The sequence below is a fragment of the Girardinichthys multiradiatus genome, chromosome 6 (assembly GCF_021462225.1).
Source record: "Girardinichthys multiradiatus isolate DD_20200921_A chromosome 6, DD_fGirMul_XY1, whole genome shotgun sequence".
NCBI lineage: Eukaryota > Metazoa > Chordata > Actinopteri > Cyprinodontiformes > Goodeidae > Girardinichthys > Girardinichthys multiradiatus.
The window spans coordinates 27,762,565-27,786,605 of NC_061799.1; the positions used below are offsets into that span (position 1 = coordinate 27,762,565).

The window sequence follows — 24,041 nt, forward strand, 5'->3', positions numbered from 1 at the left end:
ATTAAATATGTACTCTCCTAAAGGAGCTCATAGTAGATAAGGTAACCATAACATTTGGAGTTATTTCAATAGGCCAATTTTACAAGATTTCTTTCACTTGTTTGTGGGTACATTTTAATGTGGGTGATAACTTCATGAGCGTTATAGTTTTTTTCACAGCACAATAACACCCTAATTCATTAGCCAGAATTACAATACATGGAATAAATGACTGCTGTCATTAAATTAAAAAAAAACAAAATGGAAAAAAGAATCAGTGGAAGAAGAAAGGGGGAATATAAATTTAAGACATTAAACCTATGATTAAAAATCAGGTTATATTTAAGATTTTTTGTAACGCCTAAATGTAGATAATTAAATTTAGCATGTACATACTGTATGTGTCTCACATTTAAGACTCACCATAACTTATTAAGCTCGTTCAGAAACTAGGATTTTAGCAACTTGTGCATTCACGCTTACAAAAACAGTCCTCTCAGAGCAAGCATGATGCTACAAATCAATTAGAAGACATTTTACTGAATGCTTGTTTAATTTTAAACCAAAACTGATGCAATTCATCATTATTTTATCAAATGCATTTACAGAGGAATTTTGGTGAATTACTTTTTTTTTTTTTTTATCTTGAGGATGACAGATTGGATATGTTTACAGTTCATGCATGAACCTTTTTCAACGTTATAGTATTAATGATGTTTCAAACCTCAGTGTTCTTAGATTTTTTTTTAATAATCAGCCATTAGCCCGAAATGTTCCTGGACAGAAAATAGAAAACATGCATTATTTTTACTAATTAAGTTTTGCTTCTTTCAGCCAATGGGATGAGCGATCCTGCGAGTTCCAGCATGGGCAGCGCCACCAGTCCTAAACTTGAGCCACCTCCCTCTCCGCACGCTAACCGCAAAAAACACAGGCGGAAAAAGAGCACAGGCGTCACAAAGCCAGATGGCGTATCGGCGGGCAATGATGGTATGAAAAAAGACATTGCTTTACTGTTTGTTTTCTGAACTGTAAACACCTACAAAGCTAATTAGAAAAAATAAGGTGATTTTCTTAGTGCAATAGAAAACAAGAAAATTTGAGCATGCACATTCACCAATGCAAATTTGGCACACATATTTAAATTGCTTCTTCACTGGATCTTCCTTTCCTTTAAAACACAACAGCCCAACTTTGCTATTACTGGTTGTTTCTTATTATATGTCCAAAGATAGGTCAGATCTGAGCTAAGCAATATACGTTGTCATTATGCTTCCTCTTAATTACCTAAACTTATTTTTCTGTCAGCACATTACAACCTTATAAACTAGACTTTGTATACATGTTGTCATTTTGCATGAAGCTCCTAGCTAGACTTTTTTGTAAAATCAGTTAAACTCACAGTCCAAAGACCTGCCTGTTAGGTTAATTGTTCTCTCTAAATTGCCCTTAGGTGTATGAATGAGTGTGTGCGTGGTTGTTTGTGTGTTGCCCTGCGATGGATTGGCGACCTGTCCAGGGTGTACCCTGCCTCTTGCCCATAGACTGCTGGAGATAGACACCAGCTCCCCCGCAACCCACTATGGAATAAGCGGTAGAAAATGACTGACTGACTGACTGACAGTTAAACTCACTTTTAATATAATTTTTTCACCTACAGAGCATGTCATGGTCAGTTTTTCTGTTTGTTTTATTATTTTATTTCAAGTCACATGCACCTAAGGCTATTGACATCAGGCAGGCTATAAGGCTGATCAAAATTGCTTGTTTTCAATCAAACTCCTCCTTCAAAGGTGTTTACATATGCTGTGTATGGCAGCAGCAAACCTTTTGTCAAAAGTGAGAATACAGCATGAATTTACAGAACATTTGGCAACAATAAAACACACAAAAACAGTTTTGGCAGAGGACCAGTACAGACTGGAATGGGACACAAATGCCTTAAAATCTGCAGACATTTGTCAAACGTGTTGCGTTTATTAGCAACAGCTGATTAGCTTTTCCATGTTCATCTTGTGACATCATCAACCTAAATACACACAGAGCAGAATTTTAATTTTTTTTTCGTCAGTGCATTTTGTATGTTGTGCAATTTAGGCAGTAGAAACTCACACTTCATTAACCAGTTGTGTTTTTGTTTGTGTATAACTGCTATTGAAAAAATAAACCACTGGATAGAACCTCTAAGAGATGCACTCCTGTGATCATCACACTTCTGAATAAAAAAAACAACCTGTTGTTATTAAAAAAGACCACATAACAATTAAGATTCTGACTTTATGTGTGTATGATGAACATAAAGGTGTATAGTTTTGTGTCTGTACGCGGCCCCCTGCGCAGCCCCAATTTATTTTACCGTTGCATGAATAGTGAATGTGGCTGTCCTCAGCAGGGGAGTGGCAGACGGCTCTCCACCCAATTAATAATGATTCCTCAGCCCAATGATGAATGGAGCACCCTAATTGGATGGCATTGTGAAAACACTGAGACGCATTTCAGAGGCCATAAAACTGATGTCACCCGAGCGGGATGATCAATCAACAAGATTGATATGCTGGATAACAACAACAATGGCATTGACGCCTTCTAAATGGGGCTTAGCATTTATAATCATTATACTTTTTTATCCTTGTCTCTGACAGCTCCTCTTTAAAGTCTGAATGGGTCTGTTGACCACATTGTTGTACAGAGGGAACATCATCAGCATCACCGTGATAAGTGGTGTGAGATAAGTGGTGCTACTAAAGTCTTATGTGGTGATATCAACCTCTGTTTCAGTAGTCATACTGGGCCAAATACTTTAATATTCACGATTTGGCATCATCATTTATATTTTGACAGTATGTCATGAGCTGTAGCTGTTTGTATGTACAGAATCAGCTTGCAACTCACAGCATTCTTAAATGAGATATATTTGACATTACTTAGCTATTAATGCATATCTCATGGCACATACACATTTTTAGCTGAGTGACAGCTGGCATTACCAAACATCCTCAAACCTCATCGGTTTTTCTGTTTACTCCTGGACTTTTTGAGGAGGAAGCTTTAGAGCAATCAGACCAGAGGAGGCAGATTCCGAATGTTTCTCACATCATCAAACATGCACATTGTTTTCTATCTATCGTATTCTTCTCTGCAAGGTTTTCTATTAGCATCAGCATGTCTGTTCAGCTGAACGCTCCGCAATTCAGACATATCGCTTAAATATTGGATTCACCCAATTCTAAGGGTATGAGCTGCATGTCCTGTTAAAAGAATAGGAGAGAGAGAGAGTAGGCAAGGAATAAAAAAAGAGGAGAGGTGGAATCCTTGAATAAATTGCTATCAGTTTATCTCATTTACAGGGCAATCAGAGGCATGCACTGCAGGCTGAAATTGAATTTTAGTAGTTGTGAAGCATCATAAATCAAAACAACACGAGCGTTTTAAGGTGAGATATCATTTTGGTCAGCATGGGACTTCTGAGATGTACTAGGGAGCCTGGAGAAACTGTCGCTGCATCATTTCCAAATGTACCACTGCCGGTACTTAGAGTCTGCTCCAGGACGGCAAAAGGGATGTTATCTAGATATATTCTCAGAAAGGCATGGGTTGGTATGAGATTCTCTCTGTCCCATGGTGCAACAGATTAACAGTACTTGCACACATTTACAAATAAAAATGTGGTAAAAATTTATTTATGATCTAATTGCTTTTAATTGTCATAAAATAGCAATAATTATTTCTACTGATGTTAATATATAATCATTACAGTTGTAATAATTCCATCTGTGAAATGTATTAGTTTTTATTTTCTTCTGATACACAGACTTAAAGTATTTAATAAGCACTTACTAAATACTTGATTAGTTTAAAAGAGCCTTGTTTTGTAGAATATTATCTGTTTTTGTAATTCTGCTCTTTATAAAGTAATACTGGGAGTTTTAAAACTTTGTATATTTCAAAGCAGCTGAATTTGTATGTCTTGTTAATGAAAAGTGTAGCAACCTTCTTTCAGCCAGCTGTCAGGCAGTGTGCACTCAATGTGAGGGAAGGGCATTGTTGCACCACTATATGCTTTAGCAGCCAGAGAAAACTCCAACCACTAACACTTTCTCATACATCTCATAAAGAGGCTGTTTAACTGAACAATGTGACAAAAAATTTTTTTGCATTTTTGAACGATAGTTTGATTCAGATTCAATTCAATTAAGTATATTCAATCCAGTTTATTTATTTAGCACCAATTTTACAACAAATGTCATCTTGTCTTAGCTGAGGAACCATGCCAATTGGTTTTAAATATGCTGTTGTTAGTTCCCATCTTAAAAAAAACCTCACCTTGATCCCTCGTTTTTATCTAATTTTAGATGCAATTCTAATTTATCTTTCCAAGGTTTTAAAAAAATTGTTTTATTCAACTCTTTTTAAAGGGTAATGGCATCTTTGAAAAAAAAAATCAGTCTTGCTTTAGAGCAGGTCATAGTAAAGATATTGCTTTATTAAAAGTACATAATGATATATTTATGTCTGTTGATCAAAAGTCCCCTGTGGTTCTGGTTTTGTTGGACCTTACTGCAGAGTGTATCATTGAGTTCCTTTGTCACAACTGAAACACTGTCAGTATCTGTGACACAGCACTTAAGTGGTTCACTTCCTACCTGACAAATTAACAATTGTACCTCTTCTAGTGGTCTTCTTTCATGTGGGGTCCCACAAGGTTCCATTCTTGGCCCCCTTCTATTTTCACTTTATATGTTGCCAATAGAGCTATTGTAACTCAGTACCAGTTATCCCTTCAGTGCTATGCAGATGATCTACAGATCGACTTGTCTCTGAAGCCAGGTTGTAGTAATAGTCTCCATTCTCCATTGCATTGCATTACTGCTGTCAAACACTGGTTGGGTCAGAATTTTGGGTTTTTAAATAAAGGAAAATTGATTTTATTTTATTTGCCGCAACGCCACTACAGATGTCTTGCTTTGACATTTAATCTAATGAACAGGGTTAAAAACTTAATTTGATAAGAATTGTACATTAAAAAATCTATTTTACATTTAAAAATCTAATTGAATCTGTGGCCAGGACAAGCTTTTTTCAGATGTGCCTTTTGGCCAAGGTTAAGCCTTTTTTCAATCATCCTGACCTGGAGAAGGCCATTCATGCTTTTAATCGATCCAGACTCAACTATTGTAATGTTCTCTATGTCAATGTCTCCCAATTGAGCCTAAATCATCTTCAGCTTGTCCACAGTGCGCAGAAGCATTATTGCGCTGATCGAGAAGAAAAAAGCTCTCATCGCGGTTTCTGTTGCTACTTTCGTGTTCAAATTTAGTTGTGCGCCTGCACCTCATTACTACTCCAAGTAGCCCCACAAAACATTTTCAAACTCTTTGGTCTTCGAATTCGCGCTCTTCTTCTACTCAGATGCACTGCTCTTACATTATATCCTCTCTTTCAGCTTTTGGTACACTGGCCAAGCATGCACTCACACTGCAAGTGAACTGCTCCAGGGTCCGTATAAACCACGCAGAGACTGGCAGTTGTACCCGTGCCAGGTTTCTCTGGTCTGTTTTAGGATCCGGGATGGGTTTACACCGACGTGATCCACTCCAGAAACCACACTCTGGCACGGTACAAAGCGTTTCAAAGGTTTAGAATGAAAGCACTGTAAGAGTACACCTTGAGTAAGGTTATAAAGGCAAAAGGGACGTTACGTTCCCTACAAATTCTCTTGCGACAGCTGTGCATGATGGTATAACTGTGGGTTTAGCTGGTTTACTTCTTGAATTATTTCAAAATATGAGTTTCAAACAATGGTACAGCGTGTCATGCTTAAATCACTCACCTTTATATCTGGCACTATTTGCAAATGCCAAATCAGATGAAGTCTCATGCTGGCAGCATCTATATAGCACTTTGTGAAAGAGACTTGTCTTTGATACAGCATATACAGGGGTTGGACAATGAAACTGAAACACCTGGTTTTAGACCACAATAATTTATTAGTATGTTGTAGGGCCTCCTTTTGCGGCCAATACAGCGTCAATTCGTCTTGGGAATGACATATACAAGTCCTGGTCAGAGGGATTTTAAGCCATTCTTCTTGCAGGATAGTGGCCAGGTCACTACGTGATACTGGTGGAGGAAAACGTTTCCTGACTCGCTCCTCCAAAACACCCCAAAGTGGCTCAATAATATTTAGATCTGGTGAGTGTGCAAGCCATGGGAGATGTTCAACTTCACTTTCATGTTCATCAAACCAATTTTCACCAGTCTTGCTGTGTGTATTGGTGCATTGTCATCCTGATACACGGCACCGCCTTCAGGATACAATGTTTGAACCATTGGATGCACATGGTCCTCAAGAATGGTTCAGTAGTCCTTGGCAGTGATGCGCCCATCTAGCACAAGAATTGGGCCAAGGGAATGCCATGATATGGCAGCCCAAACCATCACTGATCCATGCTTCACTCTGGGCATGCAACAGTCTGGGTGGTACGCTTCTTTGGGGCTTCTCCACATCGTAACTCTCCCGGATGTGGGGAAAATGGTAAAGGTGGACTCATCAGAGAACAATACGTGTTTCACATTGTCCACAGCCCAAGATTTGCACTCCTTGCACCATTGAAACCAACGTTTGGCATTGGCATGAGTGACCAAAGGTTTCGCTATAGCAGCCCGGCCGTGTATATTGACCCTGTGGAGCTCCCGATGTACAGTTCTGGTGGAAACAGGAGAGTTGAGGTGCACATTTAATTCTGCCGTGATTTGGGCAGCCGTGGTTTTATGTTTTTTGGATACAATCCGGGTTAGCACCCGAACATCCCTTTCAGACAGCTTCCTCTTGCGTCCACAGTTAATCCTGTTGGATGTGGGTCGTCCTTCTTGGTGGTATGCTGACATTACCCTGGATACCGTGGCTCTTGATACATCACAAAGACTTGCTGTCTTGGTCACAGATGCGCCAGCAAGACGTGCACCAACAATTTGTCGTCTTTTGAATTCTGGTATGTCACCCATAATATTGTGTGCATTTCAATATTTTGAGCAAAACTGTGCTCTTACCCTGCTAATTGAACCTTCACACTCTGCTCTTATTGGTGCAATGTGCAATCAATGAAGACTGGCTACCAGGCTGGTCCAATTTAGCCATGAAACCTCCCACACTAAAATGACAGGTGTTTCAGTTTCATTGTCCAACCCCTGTAGAGGTCTTTAATGATGTAAAATCTTGTTCAACAAGATCTTGTTAAACCCCTGCATCCTATAATTTATTTTTCTCATTTACAGAACAAAAAACAGATCTTTCAAATAGCCATTAACTAATGTTTGTAAGTAAAGCCATATATAGATTAAGTCTCTTCTGGACAGTGTGCTAAACTTTTATCAGGAGTGTGTGCAAGGGACTCAGTCCCTAATATCCTATGCACTGTCAGAGCTGTGTGCTGTAATGAACTTCTCATGTGCTTAAAGAATGATGCAGGATGCATGGCGAGACAACTGACAGCCCCGTAATGTGTTTCCCAGCAGCCGCCTGGCGACGAACTCTCTCCGTGTGTCGCTCGCCATAAACCCACTGGAAAATCGATGGCCGATAAAGACTTGTGTTCAGGGGGAGCCCTTCTGATTAATGCAGACTGTCAGAGAGCATCATTAATGTATTTCTCTTTTTTTGAAAAAAAAAAAAAAAGACCATCAAATGCTCATTGTTTTGTTGGGTTTAGTGTGAATCAAAGATGGAAGTGATTTAATGGAAGCAAATTGTGATGAAAGGCTCCTGATGTTTCAAGTTTTTATGAAGGATGTTATTTATTCTTGCTAAGGTCACAGGAATAAGAGAGACAACAAGAGCTAATGATGGGTCTGAATGCCTTTATGTTTAAGTCCTGGGATATCACGTTTAAAGTAAATTAACTCGCATTAAGTTTAGTTTTTGTGTTGAATAAAAAAATAACACATTACATTGTTTAAAAGGAACCGGTTTTACTATAGTTATTTAAATTTTCAAATTATGATTTCATGAATCTTACATTGTTAAATCAGAATCCCAAATTATTTGTGACATTTCTTTTCTAGTAGGTCGGATTAAAGTATTATTTGTAACACTGATGCAGTTTCCACAGTTAAAATAGGAAACGTCTGGAGGCTCAACAGCATTCCACAGATGTGTCATCTAAAGGAGGCGGGTGCAACAACAGGAAGATGTTCATAGTTTTAAAATCAAAGTCATAAAGTGATTTGAGTAGCCATATCTGAGGTAAAAGTAGTTGTGAATGCCATGTACTGTATATTGTAATACTTATTAGGACCAATTTAAATTAAAAATGATTTCCAGTCAATTAAGAAGTTTATTTCTGATTACAAATAAGAGGCATCTTTCAAAAGATAATAAAACAATGTACAAGAGGTATCATTTGTGAAAAAATGTATTTATGCGTTTTAATTACATTTGATCAAAAGATGGCATGTCATAAATCAGTTATTTCTGTCATGATGTGGTTGAAGTGCAGGGCGTAGTAGTGGAAAAAATTATATTTTAACGAATCAAAAGAAACTTAGAACAGTAGTCACAGGCAGAATCATGGTCATGGAACAGCTGGCAGAATAAATAGGTGATGAATGGCCAGGGTACTGAAATCCAGAGCAGAATAAACTGAAGAAACCAGCGACGAGCAAAGAGAAATCAGGAACTTAAATACTAAGGCAGGTGTGGAAGAATGTCAACCAGCAGAACAATCAGAAGATGTGGATCAGCTGTGGCAGAGGGAAGGCAGAGCAGCTATTAGTGTGAGACTAATTAACAAAGATATTATTTATTATTTTCAATAAACAAGGACTCTACAAATCAAGGAGAAAAAGGTATATGTAAAATGGACCACTAGACCACAAAAGGATGAACTAAAAAGGAAAACACCCAACAATAATGGTCACAGAGAAATACGTTTAAGAAAGGAAGACATAAGGAACAAAATAAACAACAAAGAAATAATTCAAATACACACACAACAAAAAAATAAAACACCTTGGGATCATGACGATATCCTCAGGGATCAATGGAAAAGCACTAAAGCAATAAAAACCTTATTGTTTGTATATTTTTGTTGGTATTTCTCACCTTTCCTCTTTTGCGATGAGCCACAAGTCTTTGAGGCTGGAAGGCCAATTTGCCATTGCCTTAGTTTTTACCCCAGTTCACATATTCTCTATCAGATTCAAGTCCACATTCTGGCTGGGACATCCCAAAATATTAAGATTACTTCAGGTAAAAAGATTATAACTAAGCATAACTCTATATCTAATAATCCTTTAGGGATAACAGTTGAATATGCATTAGAGCTTGCCATAATATATTCATTTACATACGCCATTCAAATTGATATATTAAATTTTTTTAAATGTAAATAAATTTAAGTTAGAGATTGTATTTGGACCACAGCCTAAGGGTTATCTCAGCCACAACTGAAGCAAATTGCCTAACACCCGGTTTAAGCAGAGGGTGTCAGGCAGTTAAGTAGATAATTAAGTTCAATAGTAATGCAGTACTTTCATTTTCTGAAATACCAATTGATTTAATTAAATTTAGTTTAGTTATGAAGAGATTCACTACAAATATAGTCTTAAGTCACTTTGCTAAAAATCCAATTTATGCACTGAAAAATGCATTTAATTCATTAAAATCACAGACATCGCAGTCAAGTTGAGCTTATTATTTAAAATGGTATAAAAATAGCTGAAACTCAAATCGATGAGCATCTTCACCTTTTCTCATTGACATGAGTGTGAATTTTTTTTTTACATTAGCTTTTAGATCTTTTATTATGAGGTTAGCCAACACTCTTAAAATATAAGAGTTCTATTTTCTTATGCAGTTGACTTAGATGAAAAAGGGTCAATTAACCATTCTAAGACACACTCGCTAGTTTTAATGATTTTTTTAAGTTGTCTGATCACTTTGAACATTTGAGTAATCTCATTTGCTATGTCAACTGCAAAAACCTAAATAATTGCCTTCAGACAGTGTAGTTTTAAGTAAATGTGGATATATTTATTGTTTAGACAAAGTGTACTCTCAAAGTAAATCATTATTTTCCAAATAAAATCAAGGTAATATGTAGGTTAAATTGAATGTGCCTGATTGTTCAGAGAAGCATATTGTAAGTTTATGCATCATTGTTGGTCTGAGTTGTGCTCTTTTACATGTGCATATAGTTTAATATATAGATCAGTCACCATTCCTTTGGGGAGAGATGCCAATTTGTTAAGGACACAAAACAGAGCTGGGGCTGCAAGGTCAATTTTAAGCTTTTTTTATTTGATCTTGAATCTGAAGAGCACACAGTTGGTGTGTAACTTCAATCTTCTTCAGCTCTGGAGTTTAAAAAGTCATCACTGAGATTGAGCTCGGTCCTTCAGCTATGAGGCACCCAATTTAGTTGTCTACAGGACGATGCGCAAAGAATCCTAATGAGAGAAGTTGGAGAACTGGACAACAGTAAATAGTGCAAATCATGAAAAATAACTTGATGAAATTAATACAAAGTCAGCAAGAAAACTATTGAAATACATAACAGTTTTGTATTTCATTATTATATTGTTATTTTTTATATAAAAAGCCTTGATACAAAAAAGTAAAGAACACCGAAGATGAACCACAGTGGGACATTTTTTTGCCAAAGTAACTTAGTTGTTAAACAGATTTTCCAGATATTTTAAATACTTTTAAGAACGGCAAAAGTAAATATGCACACAATTTAGCAGTAAGAGTCAATTTTAAGCAATATCCCAGAATTTGGGAAATTTTATCTGCTGGACCTAATCTTATGAAAAATATATTTAGTTATATATTAGTGTGAAAGTTAAAAAGTTAGAAAGCATTGTTTAAAGGTGATGATTTTCAGGTAGCTGTAAAATAAAACGGACCTCATTTGGTTGTAAAATGGTTCTCAGACTTCATATTTAAAGGTATAAATCTGTTCTGTATAGAAGGCCAAATGTCTGCAACAAGTAATGATGAGCAAATTCCTTCTAGTAAATTTGATTATAACTGATAAACTTGTCTTCTTTGTGACTCTAGGCTGCTCTAATTTGTGACAGTTAAGCATATTGAGCACTCATAGGTTTTTAAATAATGTTAGCTTAAAATTGGACTTTAGTACATTAGTTGTATGCACTGCAGTCAAAGCACAGGAGTAATAGGTATGCACCAATACCAGATTTTACATTTTCAAGTATTTACATTTTATTACTTGCTGATACCAAGTACCAATTCAAGTACTAAATAAAAGCTTAAGAATCATAATGAATTATTTTGATCATATTCTCTGAAATGCTAAGCAGACCAAAACAGAGTTTTATCTTTGATCCAGTACATCTGAGATGCAGTAGAGACGGCTTTTCACTGCATCAGTGAAGCAAATCTTTACAGCTGCAAGAAAGGTCGATTTCATTGTTTTGATACCATGATTAGTTTCTTTCTATAGGATCATGGTTACAGCAGTGTTGGCAACCGACACCAATGGCATAGCTTACTATTCACTCTAGCTCTTCCAACGGAGCCGGAACAGCAATTGTTTTTTTTCTGAAAGTGCCCACTGGTGAGTGTTGAGATTATCTAGAGGCTCGTGTTCAGATCTGTATATTCCAAGGGTCCTCTTCTGTTCAACGAGAGACCGTAACATGTAGAATGTGCTATTTCAGCAGGTCTGAATTTTTTTCTGCGTTTGCTGCATTTTGGTTTTTGCTGTTTCCCACCACCATTAGCAAACTGCTTGGTGTCGGCGTCATGGCATTTTTTAGATGTTTTATGAAATTACTTGTGTTAAACATTTTTTTGCAACTCCTCTTGAAGCCAACTTGACTTTTTGACAAAATACTCCGGCTGCCTAAAGTCACGCTGCCATTAAGTGGTTCCAGCTGCCGTCTGTCTTCTTATTTTTTGGGTTTATTACTCCTGCTGCTCAAAGTCACGCTGCTGTTAAGCGGTTTACCCAACTACTGTGCTGCTAGTGCTACTGTTGCTGTTGCTGCTGCTTCTTCATCTTGTAGCTTGCGTTCATTTTTTATGGTTTTTTACCGCCGCTCACTGGGCGCAAACTAATTCTGGCTGTTTGAGAGAGAGTGACGCTTGTAACGGGTCCTGTAATGTTGGATCACATTTACAAATACGAATACATGCACGTATTGTGCCCAACACCAATGCTGGTAAAGAGTAATATGAGCTTTGTTTTTAAGGTGCTGCTGTTCCCCATAAGGAATCATACAGAATGGAACAGATGTGGCCCTCAAGGCTTTATTGATGTGTGCTTACACAAATGCTTTTCCAGAATCTGACTTACAATGACATTGTTGGTAATAAAGGTGTAATACACCCATATTTATTTTAGGATAAACAGCCTAGCCCTGAAGAAACTAGTCTAACCACTTTGCAGGCCTGCCTTCAGTTCAGACTTTTGACCCTTTAGTAATATTTAATTTAATCTACCAATCAGAATTTGTCGGTCAAATTCCTATCCTTGTTTTTTGTAACCTTTGATCAAAAGCTTTACAGTTTACAGTTTTACAGTTGTCTTTAAAGCAGCCTTCCTGTTATATGCTGAAAGCCATGCTCTCACTCATGGTCTGAATGAACCACAGAGATGTCTCGACATGTAGAAACATAGTTTCCTTTACAATAGATTCTTACGTCTGTGCATTTACTGACTTCAGTTTTAAACACCTCACTGACATGGAAAATGGCTAACTTGGAGTTTTCTCCACTGAATGACTGCCTCTACACGGAAGAGTGTCGTTTTCATTGCGACCAGGTAGGGCTCACAATGGGGTGATCAATAAATGGACAAAGATTGGATTTGTGCAAGATTGAAAATTTATTAGTAAAACTCTTATTGGACAGCTTGCTCACAGGTTTAATGTACCTTTCTTTACTTCCTTTAAGGAATTTTATAAGAACTCTAGGTTTTAAGTCAGAAGAGAAAGAAGCTATTAGTTGAGGTGTTTAGTTTACATTGAACATCCTATTGTCCTGCACCTTAGTAAACTGAGGGTTAATATCCTCTGGAGTCCAGCTGAGGATTAGGAAATGGAGGTTTAACTGCCTGTGCTAATGGTGGGTGTTTATCTCAATACTTTGTTTTGTCACTCCCAGACTCACTCTCATTTCCCAAAGCTGTCCCTGGAGCCTCCACTTGTAATGGCTTAGCTTTCTGAGCACCACAGTATGAAGAGAAAGGAATAACAAGATTCTCATTTGGGGTCTATACACACTGCCCACAGATACTTGTATAATTGGCCCTGTTTTCGTTCTTCGCTGTTGCTAATGCATTAGCTATTAGTACAGCAATACCGGTGCTGATTTCATGTGTTTGTTCATTGTTGGAAGTTAGTTCTTTGCTTGTTTGAGCATGCATGTGAAAGTGTGCAGGGGTGTGTGTGTATGTGTGTCAGACAGATAGAACGCGTGCTCAATCTCTCTCTTTCTCACTGCTCTTTCCTCTCTGAGTTTGGTCGTGGTTCCCCCGGGGCCCCTGTCGCAGTAATGGCCTGCTCCTGATTGCTCTGATACAGGTTAGGAATATTGGCTTTAATGATGTGTAAAATGAGCAAGCAGTGCCTGTGACATTTACAGATGGCACCGCCTTGGCCTGTTCTTCCCAACTGCTCGTTAATTCACGGGGAACGGCGAGCACTTCTTTAAGTGACTGCCTGACGCATGCATACGGCGCAACACAATGCGCTGAAAAAAAACCTATAACTCACCTTGTGTTCCTCTGCACCTTGTTGCCGTTTCCGACCGAGCATTCGGACAAATGGATCAAACATGGAGTCCTCAAGGTGAAGAGCTGTCAGCTGAGTCCTTTCTGAGGGTTTGTCAAACCGATCTCCAGAGGGCTTTGAGAGGCTTAGACAGAGTAGATGCCTGATGGAGTTTGCCTTATAGACAACACAGCTGGGCTCAGCACCACAGCCCTGAGGTGCTAATCTGGTCCAAGAGCCCTCTGAGGTGCATCTGCTGCACTTGCAACGTAGAAGAGGAATCAACATCCTCAGGTCAGCTGCTGCTCTTTCAGGTTACGGTCAGTTTTGTGGGTCAAACAAATATCTTTACCCACAGTCATTCAGTGATTGGAGAGATACAGCTTTACCTGTATGTAACATCTCCATTACAACAAAGTAGTTAAGTGCCAGTATAAAATAAATGTACAGACCAATTTAAAACAAAAATTGCTCATATGATCAAATTGCTTTAAAAAAAAATAAAAATCAATCATTCATGTTGTTGCTTTTGTCGATTTATTCAATGGTATATAAAACATTTATTTATTGATATTTGGATTTGGATACATGAACGTATGGCTACCTGTGTTGTCTGCTCAGGTAGCCAGAACTGCAGTCAGTACTATCTTAATAATATTTTTTTGCTTCTACTTTATGACTGTGCATGTTTTTGCAACTGGAAATATTTTTATACAGCTGAATTTGTTTTTTCTGTAACCAAGGGAAAAGTGTAGTAGATCTCATTAGCCAGTTACCCGCCTGTGCGCAGCGACAGGAGGGGAATTAACAGAAGTGCGTTTGTCTGTACTCAATAAAACTTTTGTTCCAAAGTACTTTCTCTTGCATTTGACTGAAATGCAGTTAAGACAAAGAACTTCTTGGGTAACATTTTAAAGCATAATTTGATCAAGTTAATTTGATAAGTTTGTTAAGTTGATCCTGTGTCTACAACAAAGTTAAACAAAATGCTTAAAGTAAAAATATTATTTTTGAAATAATCTTTCAGTATTCTGTTTTTCTTCAAAAGTACCAAGTCTGGTTTACTCCTCAGGTCTTAATCCATCAATAATCATTTAATATCTAAATAAATAATTTGAACCATTTTGAAGTAAGGTGTTGTTTCACTGAAATATGACTTTGTTGCCCATCTAAACAATACTTCAAAGATATTTATTTAGGAGTATTAGGTTTTATTTGTTAAGTTTATGTACAAAAAAGTAATTGAGATAAATATAGTGCCTTAAAAATATCCATATAACTCTTTAGAAATTTGTGTAAGAAGTAAAAGTGGTAAATAAGTAATAAACCCTAGAAATGCATGCTCTCTGACATGGTTTGATGTTATCTACTTAATTCGATATGCTCTATCCAACTGCAAATATTTAATGGAAATTAAAGTCATCTTGTGTCTTAAAGAGATACTTTGCCTGTTACAATGCAGTTGTTTTACAGCAACAAGCAGTCAAGGAGAAGATGAATATACACAGCTGAGATGTTGGTGAAAAATTGCATGATCCATGTGATGGTTGGACAGAGATGTGTATCAGAACCTGCTCCTCTCCTTTGCAACTCTGTGGGAATTATGCCGTAACTTCTATTTTAATGCCAAGTTAATTAGGAAAGAACATATATTTTGCTCATTCTTCACACTTTGTGCTTTTACTGACTTTAAAGCATGTTCCTACTTGTCCTCCCACTGACAACTGTGTTAATCTATTGCTAATTGGCAACAACTTGTTGATCACTGGATCATGTAGTTGTGGTCAGGAGGTTAATGTTTATGTTATGGCAATAAGGTTATTGTTCCTTGGCTATGCTCATGCTAACTGCAACTGAGTAATCAGACCCCTTTGCTAGCTTATGATTGCAAGTCCTTGTGAAATAGCAGCAATAACATTGACAAATTTTTCATGCTTAGACTGTTTGTAATATCAACAGCTGCTGAAATTACACGTTAACTATGGACAGGATTATTCAGTTTTGTTACTGTGTTGAACTAAATTTGATTACAACACATGTATTCCTGAGCACACATTCTTGTTACATGCAGGAACTGGTCCATATGGGATTCTAATGGTCTGCAAATGTCACTATGTTGTACCTTTAAAGCAGATTAAATGAAAATATAGAACTGCATAACTTGATCTAACTGATTTTATTTTAAAACCAACAAGTGACTAAGATTTGTACTGCCAAAAGCTTTTGATTTTGATACAATGACACAAATGAAGAGTGAGACAGTTCATATGAGAGCTTTCTCACATCCAACCCTGTTGCTTCTATAAACTATGTGCATTATTTATTACAAGCCCCTATTACTTGTTTTTTTGTTTTTGTTTCCAGTTTCCAGACATAATACTTGCCTTACCATCTTGGGCTGAAAGTTTGATTCCCTGTGCACAGTGAGTGCCCCCCAGTGATCTAATTAGCTGAAAAATTCAGTTTCAACCACTTAATCTTTATTAGTGCTGACAGATCATTTTCATAACGTAGCATCAGATAAAGTAACATTATTTTATTATTGCTATGACATTTCTGAAGTAATTACGTTTTGTAGCGGTGGTGCACAGATGTGGTATACTGTAATTGCTATCTATAAGCCACAACTCTGCTCTGGTTCGTAGAGCTGGAGGGAACTTTCCCTGACTTTTCATTTAAAAGGCATTTATACAGTAGGAATCAAGTGAAAATGGGACACTGATTTTTCAAAACCAAGATGTACCTCCTCAGCAGACACCCACCCACGTCTAGTCATATCTGGTCCTGTATGTTTTCTCTGCTGTTTTGTATTATGTTTTTAATGTATATTATATGTAATGTATATTACTATACATAAAGTACAGGATTTGTGTTTCCTTGTACACACATCAGTTTAAGAACCCAGCCATCCATTTCTTTTTTAATCTCCATAATGAAAGTGTTTTAATGCCTCCAATTTATTGCCTGGGCAGCCAACAGAATAATTAGCTTTGTTCAGGTTTTCACAGCAGTGAGAACACAAATACAACAACATTTAGAATCACAAATTCTAATCAAATGCATTAGTTATTGTACCTGAAGGTATATTAGACAAGAAGAAAATGAAATTCGATTATGTGTATCACAATTAATCTTTTTGTTTATTTTTGCTTCTGTGTTATTCCCTGCTATTCTCGTGTTTTTTGACTTTAAAATGCCTTAAAGTTAATCCATTTGATTTTGTTAAAACCTTCCATTAAAATCAGTTTTTTAAAATGTCACATACACACAGATGCTCACACACTTTTTGTGCTGTAAGTCTAAATAAAGAGGCTTTAAGTCTTTATTGATTCTCTGTGACCTGGAGTCAATACCACAAACTAAATCAGATAATTGAAGTTGGTGTCAAGCTAATTGCATTATTGCTTTAGTCCTGAAGAAATGGCCCTTCTACTGCAGCACGGAGATTGCAACATTAGTGGCATCCATCGCACATCTGTCATTAAGCAGCAAAGGACTGTGTCACACAGCAAGGAGGGTAAATTGATTGTAAATATAATATCTTAAATCAGATGATTGGTCTAACACCACCACACCATGTTATTGCAGACATTTTATTAGTCATTCACTGCTAATTTAATGTCAGAGTATATTATTATAATATTAGAGTAATTTGCAGTATTGCAACTTTTTATGTACTTTTATTAATTAATTCAGTCAACAGTTTGACCGTTAAAAACAAAGCATTCAAGTAGCAAATCAGCAGAAATATGATGTTGACAAAGTGCATAAAAGCTGCAGAGGAAAACACGTACCTCTTGTGTGCGTTTGCCTCCAGTCCTCCAAACGTGGTTTATGCAAATGAGAATACTATTTGCATAGACATAATTAGGTAATTACAAATCATTTGGCAATGAGCTCAAGCATGTGCAGAGACAAGAGACGTTACACGAGTCACATTGTACTGTACGGAGTTAATGAATTGCTGCTGAACAGCATGTGTTGGAACATATGTTGTGTCAGAACTCCTCACAGAAAACATCAGGTGACATTTTCATAAATCTTAGTCACACAGAAAGGAACCATGGGATGAAGTGGGCTTAAATAAACAAAATGAAGAATAATAGGAGAGAAGAAGAATCCCAAGATATCCTGGTAGGTTTGCTTATAGCAGATAATTAATTGGAAGCTCAGTTTGGACATAGAAATGATTCTAGGACAACTGAAACATGTGATTATTAAATCTGTGTGTAAACTGGCCAAACCCAGCTTCTGAGCAAGTAGATATTCATCTAGCAGTTCATGTGTTGGCAGAGGACCACATTAAACCCCACTGTCCAGTGCAATACTGTGTAAAACTGCACAGGCTAAAAATAAATATCAGCCACTTTCTCAAACACCATTTCTCATGTTCGAATGCATCCATTCCCAATCTCCCGTTAAAAGGTCCCAGTGTCCTAAAACCCCAGGTTGGTGAACATCTACACCATTATGGCTTTGGAGCAATTAAATGTGGTTCTAGATTTTGACATAACTCCATACTGGGATGCCTTGGAAAAGATAATTGAATTAAAAGCTCCTTATGATTCTACATAAATCAGTATGAACTTATATTTCTCTGACACAGTTTGGTTTCCTTTGCTGTACTGCTAGGCTACATTTAACCTTGTGTACACAATCTGAGACCTGGCATAGGATTTGAGCAGTTCTTATTCTCTTGTCCAAATTGATAAATCCCCAAACTTGTTCACCCATTCATGCACATTTTCTCACTGTTTATTTAATCCTTTCTTAGACGTGTCTGCTAGTCTGCTGGGGTTAAATAGGACATTTTTTGATGAATTTATACTATTTTCTTATTACCCATGACTTCATTCCTACAAAACCTTTGCTTAAATACATGGTGATTCATAACAGAATCACCTCAAGGCACATTACAAAACAAGCAGATCCAATGTATGTACAAAAGTATATATTCAATTCAGTCCAATCCAATCACATTGACAGAATTAGCACAGTAATAAGAAACACATCACATGAATGTTATGCCAAAGTCTGTTCCATTACAGATTTATGAATGAATGAGTGCCTTTCTTATAATGAGCTGACATGCATATGGCTTCAGTTTGCAATGTGAAGATTCAGTGGGGTGCCAGGTGTTGATTATCCCTTAATGAGCCTAAATGCGCTGATCCAAAAATCGCAAATATATGTGCAGTTGAAATATAAAAAGCAATAATATAGTTTCTACATCGTAGATTAAGCTATAATTCATAGTTTGGTTTTTTATTTGCTATTTTTCAGAGCAAGAAGATTCCTTCGAGTTCATTATTGTGTCACTGACGGGTCAGACATGGAACTTCGAAGCATCTACATATGAGGAGAGGGAGCTATGGGTCCAAGCAGTAGAGAGCCAGATCTTTGCCAGCCTGCAGTCCTGTGAGAGCATCAAGAACAAGGTACAGTAGGTCATGAAACATAAGGAGCAACAAGAAGAACTGCACAGGATCTAAGTACTGTCATCCTACTCTTCTTCTGCTTCATTTACATGCCTCTCTTTCCTCTTCTTCCAACCTTGCGCTCCTTCCCACCTCACCAGCTTCAAGCTATGACATGTGGGAGGTTGTCAGACAGGTGCGCCGCAGTGTGGGGGATATCTTATTAGATCTGACAGACATCAGAGATAGAACACGGCTTGTGTCAGCATACTGGGGGAGACACAACCTCATTTTCATATTCATGTTCTCTCTGTTTTACACTCTTGAGCCTTTGAAGATTCTGTCCACAACCTGAGTCCAACTGTAATTGTTTGCCTTCTTTTACCCCACACTGGAACAATTAGTTCCTGTTGACTTATTTTCTTCTTAATTTTCACAGTCTCGGTTAGGCAGCCAAAGTGATGCAATGGCCATTCAGTCCATACGGAATGTGAGGGGGAACAGCTTCTGTGTCGACTGTGATGCACCCAGTGAGTATAACTCTGCATATCTACAAACTACTGTAATGATATTAATGAGAAGATTCTGTATTACACAAACATTCCAATGTAGTTATAGTCAAAATAAAGAATAAAAACAAATTTCTTACGTTTTCCTAGAAGCTATAGGTGCATCTGCTATAGAAAAGCTACATCAATTTTGGAAACTTGTGTTTTTTAATTAAATAAAATATACACACTAAAACATAATTCATCATTAGAATTTACCTTTAGGAAGATGGCTAAAGTTAGGGCCAAATTAAGTTTCTAGGCATATGATGAACATTAAGTCTTTGGCCAACAATAATTACAACTTTAAAAGATTCATTAGGTTGATTACGTTTTTGTCTTATAGGTGTCTAATAAAAATATTGTTAAAAATAACTTCTATTATGCATATTAAATAAAGATAAAAGTTTGCTAATATTCTTTTCAAAGGTTTTCCTAAAAATTCTGTTTGATTGTGTCAATGTTTATATTTTTACTGTACTGACTTTTATCTGTGCAAAATTGGTTGCTAGGCAGATGCTCTACAATTTTCCCTAAAAGGTAGATTTGTCATTAACAGCATTTTAGTACATATTAACAAAGAGGCTAACAGTTTAAGCTGTGCATCTTCACTCTAATAGAAGAGTTGTTATTTATTTCACGGCTTTAATAAAGTAAGGCAGTAACAACTAGCAAAAACTGATGAATGTAAAACAGTCCAACTTAGGTTATTTTTGCTAATCCAGTCCTGGCTTAAATATGGACTGATCCAGGCTTGGGTTATTTTAACACATTAGGGTTTAATGTAACAGGGTTAACAGGATTGTGGATTAGATCCAGCCAACTGGGCTAGGTTTTTAATAAAAAATTTTATAAAATGACTAATGCCTAGCACTAAGGCTACCAAAGAGCATGTTGAAAAGATTAAAACCATAACCTGAAGTGCTTAGTAATAAGTTTGTTCAAATGAATGATCCATCCATTTTCTTAACCCACTCAACCCTCTTGGGTTGAGAGGTGTATGCCTATCGCCAACGTATACTGGGCAATGTTCAGGATACACCTATATCACAGGGCAAAATACAATCATGTATGTGTAAACTTTGATATAACTAGGTGATTTTGAGTGCCCAGTCAAACTAAATTGCATAAATTGCATTTTTGGGTTGTGGGAGGAAGTCAGAGTACCTGCAGAGAACAGGCAAAAGCCACACAAACATAATGTCTAAAACGACTTTTATTGACAATTTATTTTGGAAAACAAAATTCATACAGACCTGAATGTTGAACATAGCTACTGCTAGCCTGTGCTAACTGCTTAGTAGGTGAAGGACTAATGTTCACTAGTGTGTACTAAAATCCTTAACACAACCCACTGACTTCAGGATTATTATACAGCATAATTTCAGCATTTTACCATTTCTTCTTTCATCTTCTGGAGGAGGTTCAGTGAAGTCTGATCAGGTTGTTGTGTATTTCAAAATGACAGTCTGCAAAATGACAAGGCTCCTTTTAGTCAGAACAAACTGGGTTACAGCTGTTGACCTCCCATTTGGTTTAATGTACCTAACTTCTGTCCCAACAGCATGTACCCACCGGTTAGGTCAAAGAACTGACCCAACAGTTTGCAATGTGTGGTATATAAAACTTGGTTTTTTTTGGGTTTTTGTTTTTGCTGTGTGTGAAAATGCACTATACTTTCATTTAAGCAGTCATTTAAAACAGTTTCCCTACTAAAAATGCAGAAGCCTGTATTCACTTAACTTTGCAAGAACTGTATCCTGGCTTGGAGTCCAAGGCTTTATGAACTCATCTAATAAATGAATCATAGATGCTCTCATTTAAAAATTCTTACTCTTTCTGTACCGTTCTAAACATTTCAGATTTTTCTATCCTGCAGACCCAGATTGGGCCAGTTTGAACCTGGGCGCTGTCATGTGCATCGAGTGCTCGGGCATGCACAGGAACCTGGGCACCCACCTGTCTCGCGTGCGGTCTCTGGACCTGGACGACTGGCCGGTGGAGCTCAGCATGGTGATGACAGCGATCGGCAACGCGATGGCCAACAGCGTATGGGAGGGCTGTCTGGAGGGATACACAAAGCCAGGGAGCGACAGCACCAGGTTAGCACGATTCTGCAAATAAAGGTGATGCTTAATGAAGTGTGCAGAGATTATAGGAGGAGAAGGCAGAAGAGTCTTCTCTCCATTAGCTGCCATTTATTAGCTACCCACATTTCAGCTGAGGCAGTTCACACCACCAAATGCTCCATAAGAATCACCAGGGGGCCATAAATATCAGCCCACTGAGTCAAAAACACATTATTTTATGTCTTGAGCTTTAGTTCTTCTCATACACACTTATCACTTTCACTGCTATCATATCTCTGCACATATCTCCCACAGTGTTCTGTCTGTCTGTCCATTTCTGCAGCTTGAAAATAAAAAATTATAAAAGGAATTGTTTTGCAGTTATCTGATAAATGTCACGATTGTCGCTAATCAAGGGAAGTTTTCAAAAATACGTCTACTTGCTGAGCAAACACCAGCTATGTTTGATTGCAAATAAAAGCATGGACATTTCTTATTATAATTAGCAAAGACAGTTTATTCTATTTTTGCAACTTAACCAGAGGCTTTACTGCTTCTTAATATATCCCTGTCCACAGTTTCCCTTCCTCTAAGGTACTCAGATCTGGTAGGAGGATTTTAATCTATTGTTGACTGTTGAGACCCATCGTCCCAGTCTGACTAATGGCCTGTTGTGTGGCGGTGCAGGTAATTAAGCACACCATGATGGCAAAACCCCACCCCAACAGCCAGGCCCCCAGGTCCCGAACCACACTGTCACATATCCATCACGCAGACCTGGGTCATCACTCTGTCTGTCGTAGCACAGATTGTCTGCAGGGTCTCGCTGGTGGCATTTGATCTTTTTAACTTTAAGAAAAGTGAAAAAGAGGAAAAGGGTTGTTTTTTTTAATGCAATCGCTTGCAGTGGTGCAAGTACAGCAGCAGAAAGACACAATGTCCTTTTTTAACATAGTAGTTGATTTGGTTGTATTTTGTTAGGTTTATCTGCAAGCAAGATTCAGTTCTCATATATATTTGGATTGAACAGACATTGTATTAATCAAGATATGTAGTTTGTTTTTGTCCTTTTTTTATATGTTTTTGTTTTTATATGGTGTTGATATTAGAGATACTATTGATACTGTGCACCAATCAATCGACCAGAAATTGGAATCAGCCAATTTTCCCTTGATCAGCTCAAAAACCGAGAAACACTCTCAGGAGTCGCTGGGCTTCAAAGCTCAGGCCCCTGGGAACGAATTCTCCAGGACCCAATTTTAATTAAATTCACACACCATGGAAAACCATTACATGTCAAATCTACAAAAAGGTAATCACCATCACATTTTTTAAACCTCGATTATTTTTTCCAAAAAATAATTATTTAGACAGGTTTTCAAAACATGTTGCAGCATAAAAGTAGTGAGAGATGGAGAGATACTGTAAATGAGAAAAATCGAAGTTTAGAAAAATTTGAATTTCATTAATTGACTTTGCATGTGATGATATCAGAATGTAGTGACCATATTGGATCAGACAATTAGAGGATGCAGGATCTTAAGATTTTTACACAGATTTTATTCTGTCCTGTACACAATTCTGAATAAAATTATTCAAATTTAAATGTAGGTTTTGTTTTGTTTTTCTATTATTAACGTACATATAAACATTACCAGGAAATCCGCTACCTCAGAGCATATTTACAACATACTTAAAGGAAAAGACCTGGAAATTGTAATACCTGCTTTTCCTTCTGGCTCAAAAGTATTTACAGTGATGGTAAAAAAAAGTACACCTCCTTTTAAATTCTTGCGTTGTATTGACCTTGTATGTATGTAGAGTTTTTAGAGCGTAGTTAGCTGTTTTACAAAATCATCCATATTGGTTTCATCTTCGTTTATAAAATAACATGGTGGAATTAGTTGTGTGTTTCTATATAATTAAGATTAGTTTTAAATAAGAACCTTGTAAAAAACAGACTGGTTAAGAATTTAAACTTTAGACTTAATAGGGTGTACTATGTTTTTACCATGACTATAGCTTCAATGAATAACAAAGAAAACACAGCACCACTGACAGGCAGGTATTTGGCTAACAGAACAACAAAGCAAAATGATGGCAATAAATAAAGCTCTTTAATTGTTCTTACTTTGAGGGTTATTCTTTCTTCACTGCTTCTTTTTTTATATATGCTATTCATTGATTTGAGCCGGTATTATGCGGCCCTAGTGACACTACAGGTCCTAAATCAGCCAAACTAATGTTGTAGTACTTACTGATATGTAAACTGCCTGAAAGCAAAGTCGATC

General features: G+C 37.1%; 1 protein-coding gene across 1 annotated transcript in view; it reads left to right on the top strand.

Annotated features, from left to right (window-relative positions):
* Positions 1 to 24,041, top strand: part of agap3 (ArfGAP with GTPase domain, ankyrin repeat and PH domain 3) — a 188,696-nt gene that overhangs the window by 149,794 nt on the left and 14,861 nt on the right. Inside the window, exons 13-16 of the mRNA XM_047367259.1 lie at positions 814 to 969; positions 19,000 to 19,154; positions 19,573 to 19,663; positions 21,561 to 21,783. Of these exons, the coding sequence (XP_047223215.1) occupies positions 814 to 969; positions 19,000 to 19,154; positions 19,573 to 19,663; positions 21,561 to 21,783 (625 nt within the window). The remainder of the gene's footprint in view (positions 1 to 813; positions 970 to 18,999; positions 19,155 to 19,572; positions 19,664 to 21,560; positions 21,784 to 24,041) is intronic.